The 19,478-nt window shown below is 46.2% G+C and overlaps 1 protein-coding gene across 3 annotated transcripts in view; it reads right to left on the bottom strand.

Moving 5' to 3' along the window:
- The window catches only part of LOC138740161 (protein Wnt-11-like), a 77,608-nt gene that overhangs the window by 13,267 nt on the left and 44,863 nt on the right, over positions 1-19,478 (bottom strand). For all 3 annotated transcript variants that reach the window (XM_069892557.1, XM_069892558.1, XM_069892556.1), the window contains 3 exons: positions 8,493-8,671; positions 7,317-7,552; positions 1,806-2,083 (listed from right to left, as the gene is read on the bottom strand). In XM_069892557.1, the coding sequence (XP_069748658.1) occupies positions 1,806-2,083; positions 7,317-7,552; positions 8,493-8,575 (597 nt within the window). In that variant the 5' untranslated portion in view covers positions 8,576-8,671. The remainder of the gene's footprint in view (positions 1-1,805; positions 2,084-7,316; positions 7,553-8,492; positions 8,672-19,478) is intronic.

Genomic DNA, 19,478 nt, shown 5'->3' with positions numbered 1-19,478 from the left:
GAGCAGAGTCCGTGAGACAAAAACAACTGTGACTATAGGTCAGAACCCTTCCTCAAGACTTGATAAGAGTTCCAATCCAGAACCTTGCACCATTCACCTCCCAAATAATTTTAATTTAATTCAGAGATACAGCACAGTAACGGACAAATGTGCTGGAGAAACTCAGGCAGGTCACACAGCATCCGTAGGAAGTCAGTGGTAAAGAGCAGAAGGGATAACATAGGGGGGAGCATTGAGAGAGACTCTCACAGAACTCCCTTCAGAGAGAGGAGGAGAACCTCTTCAGGGTTGGCAGTGGAGCAACTGAATGAAGTCAACAAGCCACTGAACTCGAGTGTCATTCGCAAACATGCTGGAGAAACTCTGCGGGTCGTGCAGCATCCATAAACAGAAAAGACCTGAAACAGTTAGTTACCCTTTAGTAGTCGATGTGAAACATTCTGCTTGGAGGTCAGTGATGAGGGGAATTCCATAGGGATCTGTTCTGGGCTCCCTTTGTGACTTTTATCAATGACGAACAAAGAGATGGGCCAGTAGGTTTGGAGATGAGAGCACCTCCAGAAGGTTGAAGGTGTTGTGGATAGTGTCAAACGTTATAACAGGGAGTAGACAGGATGCAGAGTTGGGGAGAAAAGTGGCAGATGGAGTTCAATTTGGATAAGTATGAGCTGATGCATTTTTGAAGGTCAAACCTGAAGGTGGTGTACATGGTAATGGTCGGATATTTAACAGTGTGGAAGGACAGAGGGACCTTGTGGTTCAAATTCATTGATCTCTTGAGGTCATCGCACAGGTTGATAGGATGGTTAAGAAAGACTATGGGATGCTGGACTTCATTAATCGCCAGATTGAGTTCAGGAGTCATGAGGTGATGTTGTAGCTCTATAAATTTCTGGTGAGACCGCACTCAGAGTATTGTGTTCGGTTTTGGTCACCTCAGTACAAGAAAGATGTGGAAGCTATGGAGAGGGTGCAGAGGAGATTTACCAGGATGTTGCTTGGATTGGAGAACGTGTCGTATGAGGCAAGGTTAGCAGATCTCGGGCTTTTCTCCTTGGCGCATAGAAGAATGAGGGGTGACTTAACAGAAGTCTACAAGATTATGAGAGGCACAGACAATCAACTCTTTTTCCCCAGGGCAGGAAGAGCAAACACTGGAGGACATCTGTGCAAAGTGAGGGGAGGAAAACTTAGGGGGAGATATCAGGGGTAAGGTTTCTTTACAGAGAGTGGTGGGTGCCTGGAATGCGTTCCCATGGCTGGAACAATAGGGGTATTTAAGAGACCCTTAGACAGGCACATCGATGGAAGAAGAATAGAGGGTTATGAGGTAGGGAGGTTGGTAAGTCACTGTTACACCTTGATTGGCTGCTATCGACTGGACACACCTCCCGAGACCGATCCTACCCATAGTCCCTTGCAGGCTACCCCTTTCCTTTTGCTCTAATCAGTCAAGGAGGTGGACGGCTGTTCGATGATGATCCAGTCTTTAGCTATTAAAAGCCTGATTGTTTCACTACTCAGGCTTTTGTGAATTAATGGTGGTCCATCAGGAACGTTTAGGTTTTTTTTGATAGGTATACATGGGTTAGCCCAACATCGAGAGCCAAAGGATGCCATCCGCTCTCCAACCGGATGGCATTAATGTTCTATGTTCTTGTTTAACTTAGCATGGTCACAGGCCCTTCCAGCTCAGAGCCCGCGCCACCCAAATACACCAGTTAGAGCACTCAGTCTTAGTGTAAATCCCAAATCCCAATGAATGGATTGATCCCCAATCAATAACTCTCGGCACCATTATTTACCTGACGCCCAACCTCACTGTTGTGCAGATTCATCAGTTTGTTCGCTTGCGATCTGGACTTCTTCATTTTCATTGGAGAATCAGAAAACTTGGAACCCAGCAGGATTCCATAGTTCAGGTTATCATTGCAGCCGCCCCATCGGAATCCAGGCCCTGCGGGCTCGGACACCACAGCCCCACAGGAGCAGCCAGGAAGGTCACCTGACGTACAGGCTCTGGCTATCGTGTGGCTGATTGCAGCAGCGGACAAGGCGTGAACGAACGCAGACTCCCTGGTACCTGGAATGACAATGTGGAAGCAGAATCTATGTATTGCCATGAACGTGCCATGAAATTCCTTGATCTGTAACAGCATCACAGGAACAAACATTGCTATAAAATTACATTTAAGACTAAATATCAGTGCAAAAAGAAGAGAAAGTGAGGGGGTGCCTGTGGTTCATCGCCCGTTCAGGAATCAGAAGGCAGAGGGGAAGAAGCTGGGTGTTCGTCTTCAGGCTCCTGAACTTCCTTCCTGATAGTAGCAGAGTGAAGGGGGATAGCCTGGGTGGTGGTGATGGACTTTGAGGATAGAGGCTGCTTTCTTGAGACACCGCCTCTTCACAAGATCACAAGGCAAAGGAACAGAACCAGGCCACTCGGCCCATCAAGTCAGTTCCGTAAATCTACGCTAAGCTACTCTATACTAGTTCCAGTTTCCGGCCTTTTCCCCATATCCCTTGATGCCCTCACTAATGAGATACTTGTCTATTTCTTGTTTAAATACTCCCAGTGATCTGGCTTCCACTGCTGTATTGCAGCAGTGAGTTCCACAGATCCACGACCCTCTGGCAAAAGAAGTTCTTCCTAATCTCTGTTTTATATTCAGACTCCAATTTTCAGACTATGACCCCTTGTCCTCGATTCACCCACCAAGGGAAACATCTTACCCGCATCCACCCTATCTAAACCTTTCAAAATACGAAAAGCCTCTATGAGATCTCCTCTCATTCTCCTATACCCCAATGAATACTGCCCGAGAGCCGCCAAACGCTCCCCCTACGTTAATCCTTGCATTCCGGAATCATCCTAGTAAATCTCTTCTGCACCTTCTCCAACAACATCACATCCTTTCTAAGATTGGAGGCCCAAAACTCTTGTAGATGTCCTCAATGGCATGGAGACCTGATGCCCATGATGGCTCTAGTTTTTTTCTCTTGTCCTGTGCAGAGGTGATGAGTGTTTCCATCGCCAAATGCAAAGTTTTAAAACTGGGATTTTATTGTTAAATTTTAAAAGCCAAGTTTGAATTCACAAGATTTATACCTGATGCTCTGAGTTAACATTGCAACAACAATTGCATGAAAAACATATACGGGCATAGATAGAGTAAATGCAAGCAGGCTTTTTCCACTGAGGTTGGATGAAATAAACATGGGTTTATTACATGGGTTCAGGGTGAAAGGGAAAAAGTTTAAAGGGAATATTATGGGGGTGCTTCTTCATGCAGAATTGGTAAAAGCAGGTTCATTTTGGACATTTAAGAAAAATTTGGAAAGGTACATTGATGGGAGGGGTAAAGAGAGATATGGTTCGGGCCAGTGAGACTAGGCAGAAAAATAGTTTGGCACAGTCTAGAAGGACCAAAGGGCCTGCTTCTGTGCTGTAGTGTTCTATGGTTCTATAAGGAGCAGGTGTTGGCCATCTGTGCCATCGGGCCTGCACCGCCATTCAATAAGATCATGGCTGATCCGGCCCTTGGCTCAGCTCCACGAACCCGCCTGTTCCCCATGGCTCTTAATTCCCCACTATTAGTCATAGTCAATGGGAATTAGAGGAACAAATATAGGAGATTGCTCCCAGCTGTAAGTCAAATATGACTGTCATTTGTGAGGGATTTTTAACTTTCCAAATATTGACTGGGAAAGTCAGATTGCAAAAGGTTCAGACGAGGTGAAGTTTGTCAGAAGTACTCAGGAAAGTTTCCTCCAGCAAGATGTGGAGGGTCCCATAAGGGAGAGGGTAATGCTTGATCTAGTCTTGGGAAATTGGGAAGGACAAATGGATGAAAAGTGTGTGGATGAGCCTTTGGGGACCAGCGATCATTGTTTTATTAGGTCTAAGATAGTTATGGAGGGAGACAAGTTAAAATTTGGAATTGGGGCAAGGCCAACTTTGAAGGCACAAGACAGGAACTCACTCACATTGATTGGAACAGGTTGTTTAAGGAAGGGGAACATTAGGAAAATGAGATTTTTTAAAAAACTGCTGGCAAGAGTCCAGGGCATGCACGTTCCTGCTAGTCGGAAGGGTTAGACTTGCAAGCGCAGGGAAACTTGGAATTCAGGTTCTGGTCAAGAGCTAGAAGGAAGCACGAGGCAGGTATAAGTAGCTGGGATCAAGGGCATATGTGGAGGAGTTTCAGGAACTGAGGAGCAACCTAAATAAGGAAATCAGGAGGGCAAAAGGGGAGAGGAGATAGCTCCTGGAGATAACATTGAAGGTAAGCACAAGTACATAAAAGGTAAAAGGCTAACCATAGAAAACAATGGGACCCCTTGGAAATCAATGCGGTCAACTCTGTGTGGAGCCACATGAGATGGGGAACGGTCCTCAATGACTCCTTCTCATCTATTTTGTTTTTACTATGGAGAAAAGCATGAGGTCTGGGGAACAGGGCAGTCAGTAGTAGTGTCTTGGGAACATTCAGTATTGTGGTCAGGTTCAGCATCATGGGGAGGAGGGCATATTCGCAGGCCATACCCCTCCCCCAAAATTAGTTATTGTTCCCACCACCCCCCACCCCCCCCGCCAGTGTCACTAGGGAGTTGCGGACCGCACTGAGTGATGCCATCAGAGGGGAGCGTCACCAAAATTACGTTGGTTTGTCTCCAAGCACTATAAGCCTGCAAGTTTGTCCGTTACATCGAAGGAAGGGGGAAACGTAATGGCGGCGCACAGAGGAGGTTCATGGTAGGTATGGCACCTGCTCCCCCCGCCCCCCGCTGAGTGAGTTCTTGACGTCAGTTTGGGCCCTCACCCCCACAGTCACCCTAATGCCCCCTCGATTAGACTTGTTCTGATACTGGCTCTAATTGTGGTTGAGGAAGTGCTGAAGGTCCTGGTGTGTATGAAGATGGACAAATCTGGGCTTGAGCAGATATATCCGAGGACACTGTGTGAAGCTAAAATGCAGGGGCCCTGGCTGAGAGTTGCCATCGAGTACAGGTGAGGTACCAGAAGACTGGAGGTGGCGAATGTCGTACCTCTACTCAAGAAGAGCTGCAGGGAAATGCTTAACTGCTGCCAGGACATCAACTGTCTCAACTTCACTACCCCCCCCCTCCCTACTCCAACCTCACCTCCTCAGAATGCTCTGCCCTCCACTCTTTCCGCAACAACCCTAACCCCACTATCAAACCCTCAGACAAGGGCAGAGCTGATGTAGGCTGGCGCACTGACCTCTACCTTGTTGAGGCCAGTCGGCAGCTCTCAGACACCTCCTCCTATCAACCCCTCCCACAGGACCCCACCATCACCCATCAAGCCGTTTCCAACACCATTTCTCACTTCATCGACTCTGGGCACCTCCCCCCCCCCCCACCCCCACCATGGCCACCAACCTCATTGCCTCCCATCCTCGCACTGCCAGTTTCTACCTTCTACCCAAGATACATACACCTAACCATCCGGGCAGACCCATTGTCTCTATTTGCTCTTGCCCCACGGAACTCTTACCCTATCGTGACTCCATCTTTCCTCCCCTAGTTAAAAAAACCCTCCCCTCCACCTTTAACTATGCCAGTTCCTACTTCCTTTCTATCTCCACCCAGCCTAGACTCCTCCCCCACTTCCTGTGGTCCTCCCCCTACCCCACCTATCATCTCCCACCCTCACCACCTCCCCCCACTTTTGTTTGGACATCTCTCATGTTCCCCCACACCTTGATGAAGGGCTCCAGCCCAAAACGTTGGTGATGGATCTTCACCTTTGCTACATAAAGGCACTGTTTGACCTGCTGAGTTTCTCCAGCATTTGTGTGTATTTTCACTTAACTACGGTGTCAACAGAATCCTGTGTTTTACCCGGCAACTGTAGGCTAGTGAGCTTAATAACTGCCAGAGAGCATTCTGAGGGAGAAAATGTACATACACTTGAAAGGACAAGGGCTGATCAGGAATAATCAGCACGGTTTTACAAGTGGCAGCTCATGTTTCACAAATCTGATGGTTGATGAGGGCAGAGCTATGGATGCTCCATATATGGACTTCAGCAAGGCATTTTTAACTTTTAAAGTTTTATTTTAAATTTAGACATACAGCACGGTAACAGCCCTAAACCTTTCTCCCCTCCACCTCTAGTATTTGCTAGTGTCTTCCTGGGAAAAAGTTGCTGGGTGTCCACCCTATCAATGCCCCTCACAAAGCCATGCTGACTGTCTCTGAGAAGGCTGAGTCTCTCTAAATGCTTGTAAATCCTAAACCCTAAGGATCCTCTCCAATGGTTTGCTCGCCACTGACGTAGATAGGTGCTCCCTTTGTGGACCGGTCACAGACTGGGAGATCGCTTCGCTCAGCACCTCCGCTCCCTCTGCCACCACAGAAACCTTCCAGTGGCCAACCATTTCAATTCCGAGTCACACTCCCGCACTCATGTGTCTGCCCATGGCCTTGTGTACTATCCCACTCTGACCACCTGCAGATTGGAGGAACTACACCTTATTTTCCATCTGGCATCAGATGGCATTCTCTGCTTTCTGCTAAGCTTGCTCGCCTTTTCTTTCCCCCCTCCCCCTTTCCAGTCTTTCCAGTTCTCCCCTCCCTTCCCCCTCCACCAACCCAGCCATCTCTCCTCCCCCTGATCGCTACTGTCCCCTCCCTCCTTTCTCCACCTATTATCTCCTGCCTTTGCAACCTCCCCCTTTTCCCCCTTTCTTGTTGTATGGACATCTCTCATATTCCCCCACACCTTGTTGAAGGGCTCCAGGCCAAAATGTTGGTGATGTATCTTCACCTTTGCTCTATAAAGGACACTGTTTGACCTGCTGAGTTTCTCCAGCGTTTTGTGTTCTTACTGACGTAAAATGCAGTAAGTATAGTCCCAGGATACTCAACCTTTCCTCATCACATAACCCTGTCATTTCCAACATTAACCTGGTGAACCTCTCTGCACTGCCTCCAAAGCCTGTTCCATACAATACTTTCTCATGAGATGGTCAAAAAAAATAAGATGTGACCATGGGAACATGTCCTAAAACAGCGCATGTGTCCTGAGATGAGTTTCCATGGTCTCCCTCCTTGGGTGCCCTGGCTTCTTTCTACATCCCAAGACATGCGGGTCAGTGGATTAATTGGCTGTTGTAAACTCCTATAAATTTATTGGTAAGTGGTAGAATCAGGGGAGAATTAACTAAAATAGGACCAGTATAAGATTGATGTTAATGGCAACATGGTGTAGAAGGGCTGAATGGCCTACTTCAGTTCTACAAGACTCCATGAAGTCCTCCATTTAATGTACCTGGAACAATGCTTACCTCTCTCCAGGTCTGGTGGGAAGTAAGGAGCCAGTCCAATGGAAGAGCAGTTCCACCTCATGTCGGAGAAGGTTTTCCGGCAGGTCTTTTGGACCTCTCGGGCTGCCTGAACGATGCTCTGCATGAGGTCCAGGTTGCTTCGACACAGCTGCTGCTGGGCAGAGATCAGCCCCTCTAAGTGCTTGCAGTTCTGGGTCTGATTGAAAGGGATTGAAGGTCCGGTTTTTGCCAAAGCGCTGTGTGCAAATCAAAACGTACACGGTTCAGTCTGAAGTAATAACCATCAGTTGTTCATCTTTAGTAGTTACTCATTCCAAACTCGGAGTCATTGTTATTAATCAATACAACAGGGAACAACATAATCAGAGAAATTTGAGGTGCTGCATTTTGGGAGGCATAATGTATATTTTATATTGTATATAAATATGTTTTAAAGGAGATAAATTGTGGGGTTTTTTTAGTGTAAGTCACAAACACAAACATTTCACAATTTCACAATTTCAAATGCCAGAGCTCTGCTCAAGTCAGACAGTTCAGGCTCCAAGTGCCTTTGCACAGACTTTGAAGATGCCTATAGAGACTTCACAAGTAGATGCTAATTGGATCTGCTGTGGAGTAATGGATTATTGTTTTGGACTCAGACTCAGAAGATTGGGTCCGGTGCCACAGTCTGTCTGAGTGCAGTTGGCTGTTCTAAGGGGGTTATGTGGTTTTCTTTGAATGAGAGAGCGAGAGAGAGAATTTTATGTACCTGGGTGGCTGCAACAAGTAGGAATTTCCATGCAGATGTACATTGTACTTGTGTGTTTGACAATAAAAACTCATACTTATATCATACACATTGTGATAGTACAGATCTATCACCAATGTACATAGTGTATATAGTTACTGTATCTAGACTGTGCTTACAGCGATTGGCTGAGAGCTAAGCCACGCCTATTGTCTGGGCCTTAAAGGGTTGTGTCCCTAGCCAGGTCGGATCATTCCGGACTGGTCGGCCACCTGTGAAGAGCTCCTGTCTTTTGCTAATAAAAGCCTTGGTTTGGATCAACAAGTCTTTGATTCTTTCGATGAGCTCTACACACATATGTCCACATACAATACACGCAGTTGATTTCTACATTACATTCACACATGACGTGTGCATCGCACACGTGGGCACACAATAATACTCACAGCCATCGAATGGCGTGGCAGCCCCTCAAGTTGAGCAGTAAGGCACAGACAGATGTGAGAAGACAGCCAACACCCAGCCTCATTCCTCTGACGAAGTCCAAGCCAAGCAAGAGAAGACAAATCGCCACCTCTCTGAACGGACCCCGCGCCCCTTCTGTGCCAAGACTACTGCGATGAACCTGGAATTAGACAATAAGCAAAGACAAATGACAGGAAAACTGATCCCCTGCCTTGGCAGGCAACATATTGTGAGACTTGTATCATCTCTCCTCCCTTCAGGAAGGGCCTTTGGTGAAGGGGCTCAAGCCCAAAATGTTGGTTATGCATCTTTATCTTTGCTGTATAAAGGACACTGTTTGACCTGCTGAGTTTCTCCAGCGTTGAGTTTTTCCTTCAACCACGGTCTCTGCAGAATTTCGTATTTTACTCCAGGAAGAAGATTCACGTACCACCAGATTCAAGGATAGTTTATTCCCTGCTGCTATGAACTCTAAAATTATGCTGCCTTTACTCGGTCCCAACTGATCTTCTTCTATTACTTGTTGAATTTAATCAGACAGCACGGTTACAGACCCTTCCTGCCCATGAGCCCGTTCTTCCCAAATACACCAAATAACCAACAAAGCACGTATGTTTTGGAGGGTGGGAGGAAAATGGAACACCTGGAAGAAACCCACACAGACACAGGGAGAACATACAAACTCCTTACAGACTGTGACAGATTTTAACTGGGGTAATAGTGTTGTACTAACTGCTCTAATAGCATTGCGCTGGAGTGTAGGGAGCTCTGAGAGGGAGTAGCTTTGGTGCTGATAGCTGCGCCTCACTAAGGTGGGGATGGTAGGCATCACTGGACCTCACTCATCTCCTAAATCTCCTCATGCCACCCCCTGGAAACCGCTTCAGCTAGCCGGCGAAAACAAGTGAGGGGGTGGTGTCATTACCACACCACGAGGTGATCATCCCGACAGCAGAGCAGGCGGAAGAGGAGACATCTTCCAACGGCTGCAAAGGCGAATGAGGATGCCCAACAATGGGTGGGGAGGCTTGCGAGCACGCTGCAAGAACTGCCGTGGACCCACATCCCTCAGGGCTCGTCTACCTCATGTGTGAAGCCTGGGTTCGGCGTAATGTGCGGAAGAAATCATGACTGGTTCAACGGGCAGAAAGGCGATTCTCAGCAATGTGTTGTGGAGCGCTAAGAGCCAGATAGGCCGGGGCGAGAGAGTGAGGCTGACGACCTGCACAACTCTCCCTCACTTTAATCCAAGTCGAGCGCAAGTCATGACTTCAAACCCCACGCTTTGAAGCCATGGTCATCTTCGACTATGAAGGACCAACAACAACAACAATAGCGTTGCGCTAACCACTACCCTAACACACCATCCTTACTTGTTGCATTATGTACAAGATATCTACTCGCTAACCAGCCTCCAACACAGTATTTTGATTCATGTGAAGAGAAACAAAATTGATAAATTTCAAAATTCAACATATACTGTTCCAAAAAATGCTATTTTCTTGTGTTCTGCAGCACAGCCAAGGTTCCCATTCCAGAGGCCCCAGCAGTTGGCAGTGATCACTCATCCATGACAGTGTGTTGTGTGCAGGTCTCTGGAAAGGAGCTGGAACCCACTCCCTTCTGACCAAGAGGTCAATGGATGGAGTACATTTCAAGCAAGTGCTATGTTATTAGAGATACGAAATGAGAGGTTATTGTCATATACATAAGTACAATGTACAAATGCAATGTAATTCTAGGTTACTGTAACAATAAGAATAAATTATGGTATCATCTTGTCACTTCAGGTCGGTAAGCTGGTATCTTTGGTGTGAAACACCACTGCTCTTGGAAGAATAAGGAATTTTTTTTCAAAGACTTCAGATATAACACATAATAGAGCACAGTTCAGGCCCTTTGGCCCTCAATGTTGTGCTGACCCATATATTCCTTCCTTTAAAAAAAAGTACCAAACCCTCCCTACCCCATTACCCTTTATTTTCCCTTCATCCACATGCCTAAGAGTCTCTTAAATCCCCCCAATGTTTCAGCCTCCACCACCATCCCTGGCAATGCATTCCATGCACTCACAACTCTATGTAAAAAACTTACCCCTGATATCTCCCCTAAACTTCCCTCCTTTCACTTTGTACATGTGTCCTCTGGTGTTTGCAGATCCCGCCCTGGGAAACAGGTGCTGGCCGACAACCCTATCTATGCGTCTCATAATTTTGTAGACCTCTATCCTTCTACGCTCCAAAGAGAAAAGTCCCAGCTCTGCTAACCTTGCCTTATAAAACTTGTTTCCAAATCCAGGCAACGTCCTGGTAAATCTCCTCTGCCCCTTCTCCACAGCTTCCTCATCCTTCCTATAATGAGGTGAACACAATACTCTAAGTGTGGTCTCACCAGAGATTTGTAGAGCTGTAACATCACCTCATGATTAATGAAGCCCAGCTTACCACAGGCCTTCTTAACTGTCCTCTCAACCTGCGTGGGAACCTTGAGAGATCTTTGGATTTGCACCCCAAGGTCCCTCTGTTCATCCGCACTCTCAAGTAACTGACCATTAACCCCGTACTTGGCCCTCTGGTTTGTCCTTCCAAAATGCATCACCTCACAGACACTCACAGTCTGAAATAATGTGTTGTAAACACTCAATAGGTCAGGCAGCAGCTGTGGGGAGAAAAACAGACTAAGTGTTTCAGGTCAAAAATCTTCCAATATCCCCTGGTCTTCTAACCCAACACTCAACCTTCAATTGAAAGCACCTCTTGGAATGTATTTTTGATGACAATAAGTGAATGGCACAAATCCCATCTCTTTCTTTATTGAACTTGTAACCAAGAGAATAATCTTAAACCTGAAAGCTTCACTGGAGGGCCTAGGTTTTATGCTCATGTCTCTGAATGAGGGCTTGAAATTGAAGCATCTGGGTTCAGAGGAAAGAGCTCTGCCCAGTGAAGTCAGGTTGTTGGGCAGGTGGATAGGATAGTGAGAAATTACTTAATAAAGGTCTACAAGATTATAAGAGCATTGATAAGTTTTTTTAACACGGAGAGTAGTAAGTGCCTGGAATGCATTTCCAGGGGTGGTGGTGGAGGCTGGTACAATTGAAATGTTTAAAAGACTCGTCGACAGACACATGGATGTATGGAAAATGAAGAGTTATGGGTGTGAGGAGGTGAAGGTTTAGACTGATGCTAGAATAGGTTTAAATAGGTCGGCACAGAATGGTGGGCCGAAAGGCTTTTCTGTGCTCTCTTCTGCTCGAGGAATCAGAATCAGAATTTATTACCATGAGCATGTCACAAAATTCATTGTTCTGCAGTAGCATCACAGAGCAAATGTTGCTATAAATTACATTTAAAAATAAATAAATTAGGATAAAAATAAGAAAAAGTAAGTTAGTGGTTCTCATTGTAATAGAACCCATAGGACATTACTGCACGGAAATGGGCCTCTTCGGCCCTTCTAGTCTGTGCTGAACCATTTTTTTTGCCTAGACCCACTGACCATTGCCTTCCCTACATCTCCCATCCATGTACCTGTCCAAATTCTTCTTAATTGCTAAAATTGAGCCTGCATTCACCATTTCAGATGGCAGCTCATTCCACACCCCTTCCACTCTCTGTGTGAAGAACTTTCCTCTCATGTTTCCCCCTAAACTATTCCCCTTTCACTCTTAACTCATGTCCACTGGTTTGTATCTCACCTCTTTGGCTTGGCTTCGCGGACGAAGATTTATGGAGGGGGTTTGTATCTCACCTACGCTCAATGGAAAAAGCCTATCTACATTTAATCTGTCTCTCCCCCTCATAATTTTAAACACCTCTATCAAATTTCCCCTCGTTCTTCTATGCTCCAAGGAATAAAGTCTTAGCCTATTTAACCTTTCCCTGTAACTCAGTTCCTGGAGTCCGGGCAATATCCTAGTAAATCTTCTCTTTCTATTTTTTTGATACCTTTCCTGTAGTTCGGTGGTCAAAAATGCACACAATACTCCAAATTTTGCCTCACCAATGTCTTTATACAACTTTATCATAACATCCCAACTCCTGTACTCAATACTTTGATTTAAGAAAGCTGCCACAGAGTATTTTGAGGTGGTTTGGGAGGAATTGCTGGAGCAGCTTGCACACACATATTTTAAAACACAATATTTGCAGGACTTTTGCAGAAAGTGCAACCAAGTTGCAAATACAGCTGGCCTGGGAGAGCATGTGATCTTTGCAGGAAGAGGGAGAACAACTTTGGTCTCAGAGAGGGAGGGAGTGAAAACAGAGAGGAGAGACACTGAAATCAGTTCCAGAGGGACAAAGCTGGCAAACTTTAGAAGGCTGCCTGGTCAAAGGAGAAGACTGGTGGTCTGAAAGGTGACCTGAAAGTAAGAGGATCATCTGGAGAACCCTGAAGGGGACAAGTTTTGTCAGCAAGACTGATTGAGAAGGAACCAGTTATGGATGTCCTGGAAAAGGAATCTCTCTCTGACAATGAGTAAGAACCTTCCTGAGTGGTAACCATTTGCCTGTTAAGCACCGAAGACTGGTGAACTTTGTTAACGCTAACTTCTGTGCACAGTACAAGAATGGTCTGCAACCAGTGAGATTGGACTGTGATCCAAAGAACTTTTCTAATCTTAAAAATACATTACACACACCTGCGCTTAGATTAGAGGGGGAGATTAAGTAGGTTAGGCAGGTAAAGTAAGTAGGTTAAATAATAAGTTAAAGTTTAATTCTGTTTTCTTGTTCAATTATAATTAAAAACTCCTTTTGTTTAAGTAACCCTGTGTTGTGGTGCAGATCCATTACTGCTGGTTTTTGGGGTCCTCGGGACTCCATAACAAGGCCAATATGTCAAAAGGTCTCTTTACAACCCTAGCCCCCATGACACCACTTTCAGGGAATTATGTATCTGTATTCCCAGGTCCCTCTGTTCTACCGCACTCCCATTCTGAAATCTGATGGCGAAGGGGAAGAAGCTGTCCTTGTGGGGCTGGGCATTTGACTTCAGGCTCCTGTATCTCCTTCCTGATGGTATCAGTGTAAAGAGGGCATGGCCTGTGGGTGAAGATCTTTGAGGGTAGAGGCTGTTTTCTTTAGATACCGCCTCTCAAAGATGTCCTTGATGGAGTGAAGGGTTGTGCCCATGATGGCGCTGGCCAAGTTCACAACTCTCTTTCATTTTTTCTTATCCTATGCATTGGTACCTTCGCACCAGTCAATCATCCAAACCAATCAGAATGGTCTCCGTAGTCCACCTGTTGAAATTTGCAAGAGCATACCAAATCTCCTCAAACTCCTCATGAAGTAGAGCCACCAGCTTCATGATGGCATCAACATGGAGGCCCCCAGGATAGATCCTCAGAGATATTGACACCCAGGAACTTGGTTCTTAACTCTTTCCACTGCTGACCCATCGATGAGGGCTGGCTTGTGTTCTCCAGAATTCCTCTTCCTGAAGTCCACCATCAGCGCCTTGGTTTTGGTAACATTGTTGTAACATCTCTCAACCAGGTGATCTATCTCCCTCTTGTACGTTTCCTCATTGCTGTCTGCGATTCTGTAGATGACCATCAGCGAATTTGTAGATGGCATTAAAATTGTGCCCAGCTACACAACCATGGGCGAGATACAAATCAGAAGACATGGGTTAAGAATGAAAGGGAAAACTTTAGGGGGAACATGAGGGGGAACTTCTTAATGTAGAGTGTGGAATGAGCAGCCAGTTGAAGTGGTGAATGCATGCCGAATTTTGGCACTTCAGAAGAATTTGGACAGATACATGGATGGGAGAGGTATGGAGGGCTATGGACTGGGGGCAGGTCAGCGTGACCAGGCAGAAAAAATTGGCTCGCCGCTGACTAGATGGTTCGAAGGGACCCGTCTCTGTGCTGCAATGTTCCATGGTTCTATGACAATGAATCATTACCTTGACTGAGTGTCAGGTGTGAGGAGATGACGCTCCTGCAGGCGAGACTTGTGTCCATGATCAGCTATTGCTGAGAGAACACCCTGGTGTCAGGATGCAGGGCCGGAATCCATCTCCCAGTATTCATCCTCTCTAGGCAAGGCAAATTTCTGGAGCAGGTCATGCTTGCCGCTCTCACTGGAAAACACTCATTGGGATCTCCAACAAGCTGCTGATTGAGGCAGTGGAGGGCATCTCCTGTGCGGACAATCTCTTGTGGGTACATGTGGACAATGGCGGCCTACATGAAGAAAAAACTGGCAACTGCCATTGCAACACTAACCTCTCCTGACCAACATGAGCTTGCATAGTCCAATGTCACAACGAATCGTCTCTCATACATTTTATGTTATTTTCTCTAATAAAATGGGAATAATATATCAGGAACTTCCAATCTAATTTCTGGGATTCTACCAAAACTAAATAAGGCACAGGATAGTGCAACACACCCAAGACGGTTCTTTCACCTCACTTGTCAATGAGATGTCTATCTCATATGCAGGCATTAGACCCCATCTCTTCATGCTTTTTCCATCTAATTACCAGTCCAAATGCTTTTTATATAATTCCAATTCCATCTTCCTTGATCACCTCCACTGGCAGATAACCACCGACCTCTGTGTGGAAAATATATCCCTCAAGTCTCCTTTACATTTCTCCCCTCTCAACTTAAACTGGTGCCAAGGGAGCGGGGGAGAGGGGAGGGAAACTGGCTGCCTATCTTATATATGCCTCTCATAATTTTATAAATCTCTGTAAATGATCTGCAGGGATCATCTACTGCATCCAGTGACCCCATCGGGGAGACTGGACGCAGACTGGGAGATCACTTCATTAGCACTTTTGCTTGGTCCACTGCAACAGCAAGGACCTCCCAGGGGCCAGCCACTTCATTCCCGCATGAACATGTCTGTCCATGGCCTCATGCACTGGCAAGATGAGGCCACCTGCAAATTGGAGGCACTGCACCTCATATTCCGTCTCCAGCCAGATGGCATTAGCATTGATGTCGCAACTTTCCATTCAATCTCTGCCCTGAGTCTTTCTCTTTCCTTAAACCTCTATCTTCTTTCTTCCCTTCCCTTTCCATTCAGAGAGCTACCCCTTCCGCTCATCACCTCAGCATTTTTCTCTTCTATCCTCGCGCCCAGGACCTCTTATATTTAGCCCGTGCTTGTTCCCCTGCCGCTTCCTCCCTCCAACTTTTTATTGAGGAATTTGCCTTCGTTTTGCTCATACCTTGATGAAGAACCCAAAAGCGTTGGTTTCCCCTTTACTTCCTCTGGATGCTGCGTGACCTGCTGAGTGTCTCCAGCACATTTGTGTATTGTGCCTGCAGACTTTCCCATTTCCTTCTGTGAACACAGCTCATCTCACAGATCACCAACATTCCCACCCTCCCCACCCTCGACCCCCGTCAACGCCATCGGCACTTCCCACTGCCTTGGGAAAGCAGCCAACATATTAATAGACTCGCCCAGCCGCAGCCACCCTGTCCCATCAGGTTCATGAGGGTGAGATCACCAGATTCAAGGACTCTTCCTTTACTGACATTATCAGGCTCCTGAACGAGCCTCACACTCATGAATTAATACTTCCTTTGCTCTGTACTCTGTTCTTACCCTTCATACCCTACATCCGTAAAACAGGAAATTCTGCAGACACCGTGATCTGAAGTAAAAACACAATTTGTTTGGGCGCCCGCCTCCGTTTTGTTCATACCTTGATATGACTCGAAACGTCGGTTCTGTATCTTTATCTTTGCCTTATAAGGAACACCGTTTGACCTGCTGAATTTCTCCAGTATTTACTCTACATCTATGCTGTGCTTCGAACTGCTGTTCTATGGATGGGTTGACAAGCTGGACTGCTCTGGGAAAAAGGCTGCCACCATTCATGTTACCCATGGCCCTCATGATTTTATAAAAACTTTGATGAAGTTTTCCTCAGCCCCAGACACTCCAGGGACAAACATTCCAGCCCATCTAGTAAAACAAGCCCATGTGACAATAGCTTTACCTGTGCCACCACTTGTGTTTTTTTGCAATCCAAGGTCCCTCTGGACATCAGTGCTCCTTGGATCTCTGCCTTACCGAGTTCAAGTTAATTTTTCATATGATTGTACACACAACCCAACGAAACAGTGTTCTCCGGTCCTCGGGGCAAAAACAGCATTTGACTTCCCAAAGTGTGGCACCTCATGCTTGTCTGGGACATAGCGTGGTAGAAGCCAATTCCGGTCATTTAATCCCGTTCCACCCAATTGCACCCAAATTAACCTACAACCCATACATTTTGGAGGGTGGGAGGAAACCGGAGCACCCGGAGGAAGCCCACACAGACACTTGGAGAACATACAAACTCCTTACAGAAAGTGGCAGATTCGAACCCGGGTCACGTTAACAACTACCCGAACTCTCTGCTCCTTAGATACTTTTGAAAATGACAATAAACTATTTTTTTCAGACATTCCACATCAGCCCACAGGTTTGTGCCATCCAATTTAGCCATTAACCTACTCCCCCGGTACATTTTGAACTGTGGGAGGAAACCGGAGCCCCCGGGGAAAATCCACGCAGACACGGGGAGAACGTACAAACTCCTTACAGACAGCGTGGGATTTGAACCTCGGTCCCATCCGGCGCTGGCTCCGTGTAGGCGTTGTGCTAACCATTACGCCATCCATGTCGTCCTTTCAATCATTCATTAGCATAAACTGAGTCATAGGGAGTTTTATCTCCCTTACGAGCTTATAAGACCGTAACATTTAGGAGCAGAAGTAGGCCATTCAGCCCATCGAATGCGCTCCACCATTCCGTCATGAGCTGATCCATTCTTCCTCTCAGCCTCACTCCCCTGCCTTCTCCCCATAACCTTAGATTCCCTGACTATTCAGAATCCTATCAACCTCTACTTTAAATACCCCCAACAACCCAGCCCCTACATCTGCCTATGGTAGCAAATTCCAGGGGTTCACCACTCTCTGACTAAAGAAATTTCTCTTCAGCTCTGTTTGCAATGGGTGCCCTTCAATCCTGATGTTATTGTCATCTTGTCCTAGACTCCCCTACCATGGGAAACAACTTTGCCACATCGACTCTATCCAGGATTTTCAACATTCGAAATACTTCTATAAGGTTTCCCCTCATTCTTCTGTACTCCAAGGAGTACAGTCCAAGGGATGTCAAATGATCCTCAAATGCTAACATCTTTATTCCGAGAATTATTCTTGTAAATCTTCTCTGAACTTTCTCCAATGCTAGACAATGCTTTCTTAAATAAGTACCCAAAACTGTACCCCGTTCTCCAAGTGAGGCCTCACCAGTGCCTTATAAAGGCTCAACATCACATCTCTGCTCTCGTATCTTATCTCTCCAGATATGATGCCAGCATTGCATTCACCTTCTTCCCCGCCAACTCAGCCTGGAGGTTAACGTTTAGGGTATCCTCCCAAGTACCTTTGTACCTCCGAATTTTAATTTTAAAAAAATTTAGACATGAAGCACGGCGACAAGCCCTTTCGGCACATGAGCCCTTTCCGCCTGGTTACACATGCTTAACCTACATCCCTCTTCCCGGTACGTTGCTAGCAGTGGGAGGAAGCCGGAACCCCCCCAGAAGAAACCCACGTAGACACAGGAAGAATGCACCAACACCTTACAGACAGAGCTGGATCCGAACCCTGGTCTCAATTGCTGGCGCTGCAACGGTGTTGCGCTAACCGCTACATGCCACCCTGAATTTTCTACCCATCGAAATAATAATATTCCCTTTTATTCCTACCAAAGTGCACGACCATGCACTTTCCGACATTATATTTAGCTTCCCATTTCTTTACCCATTCACCTCTCCTTTTCCTTGTCTCTATCATATACAGCGCAGTCACCAATATTCTTACTTGCAGCAGACACATATCAACAATATGTTACCAAAGAAGGCCACAAGACAGGAAATTAGATGATAAATAAAGGAAGATGGATAAATAAATATTCACAGTTGTGGTTAGGTCAAAAAAAAAGTGACGTTTTAATCGCACAGACAGATCTTTTGGTGGTCCTGGAGTCCATTTATGGTCAGGGTTTGGGTAGTGCAAGAAGGTTCAAGAGCTTCGCATGGACAGGACATCTGGACTTGGCTACATCATGACTTGACAACCACCTTCTGTGCTCCTCGGTACTCAAGCTTCCAAACCAGGCTGGAATGCTTTCCACAGAGCACCAGCAGAGTTTCACTGGAATGTTCGATGACAGGGAGGATTCACGGTGATGGCCTGAGCTGCTTCCATGACTCTGCAGTTCCTGGTGGCCTTGGCCTGAACCAGTGATCGTTGACTGTGTTCTTGTGTAAGCACACCAGAAAGCAGGAGGTCATCGGTTTAAATCCCCATCCGATGGACAGAGTCTCTGGGGTACCACCCTTCATCTACAGGTGAACCCACTACTGGAGTTCCCAAGATTAGATGAGAACCCATTTTGAAATAATTTTTTTTTAAAAGCGCAGATGCTAAAAATCTGAACTAAAACCAGAAAAGGCAGGAAATACTAGGCGTCTGTCGACAGGAACATATTAATAATTCAAGTTCCAATGAAAATCATCTACCAGAACCAGGAAGTACAGTTATCGTAGAGGTTAGTGCAATCCTGTTACAGCTCCACCGACTGGTGTTCGAATCTGTCCATAAGGAGTTTGTATGTTCCCCCCATTTCTGCATGGGTTTCCTCCGGGTGATCTGGTTTCCTTCCACCCTTTAAAACATACCAGGGGTGTAGGTCATTCGGGCGTAATTGGGTGGCACAGGCTTGTGGGCCGTAAGGCCTGTTACCGTGCTGTATGTCTAAATTTTAACAAAGAACCGTTGAGTCTGTTTCTCTTTCCACAGATGGTGCCTCTCTCGCATTTTCTGTTTCTCTTTCAGTTGAGAACCTTGACTCCCCGACGCAGATGCAAGAGCTCCGCCATTGGCATGAGGTGTGGCTTGTGCCAATGGCAAGATGGGTTTCCTGGATCGTGCT

Source organism: Narcine bancroftii, chromosome 7 (assembly GCF_036971445.1).
Source record: "Narcine bancroftii isolate sNarBan1 chromosome 7, sNarBan1.hap1, whole genome shotgun sequence".
Taxonomy (NCBI): Eukaryota; Metazoa; Chordata; class Chondrichthyes; order Torpediniformes; family Narcinidae; genus Narcine; species Narcine bancroftii.
This window is presented reverse-complemented; position numbering and strand designations above follow the sequence as displayed.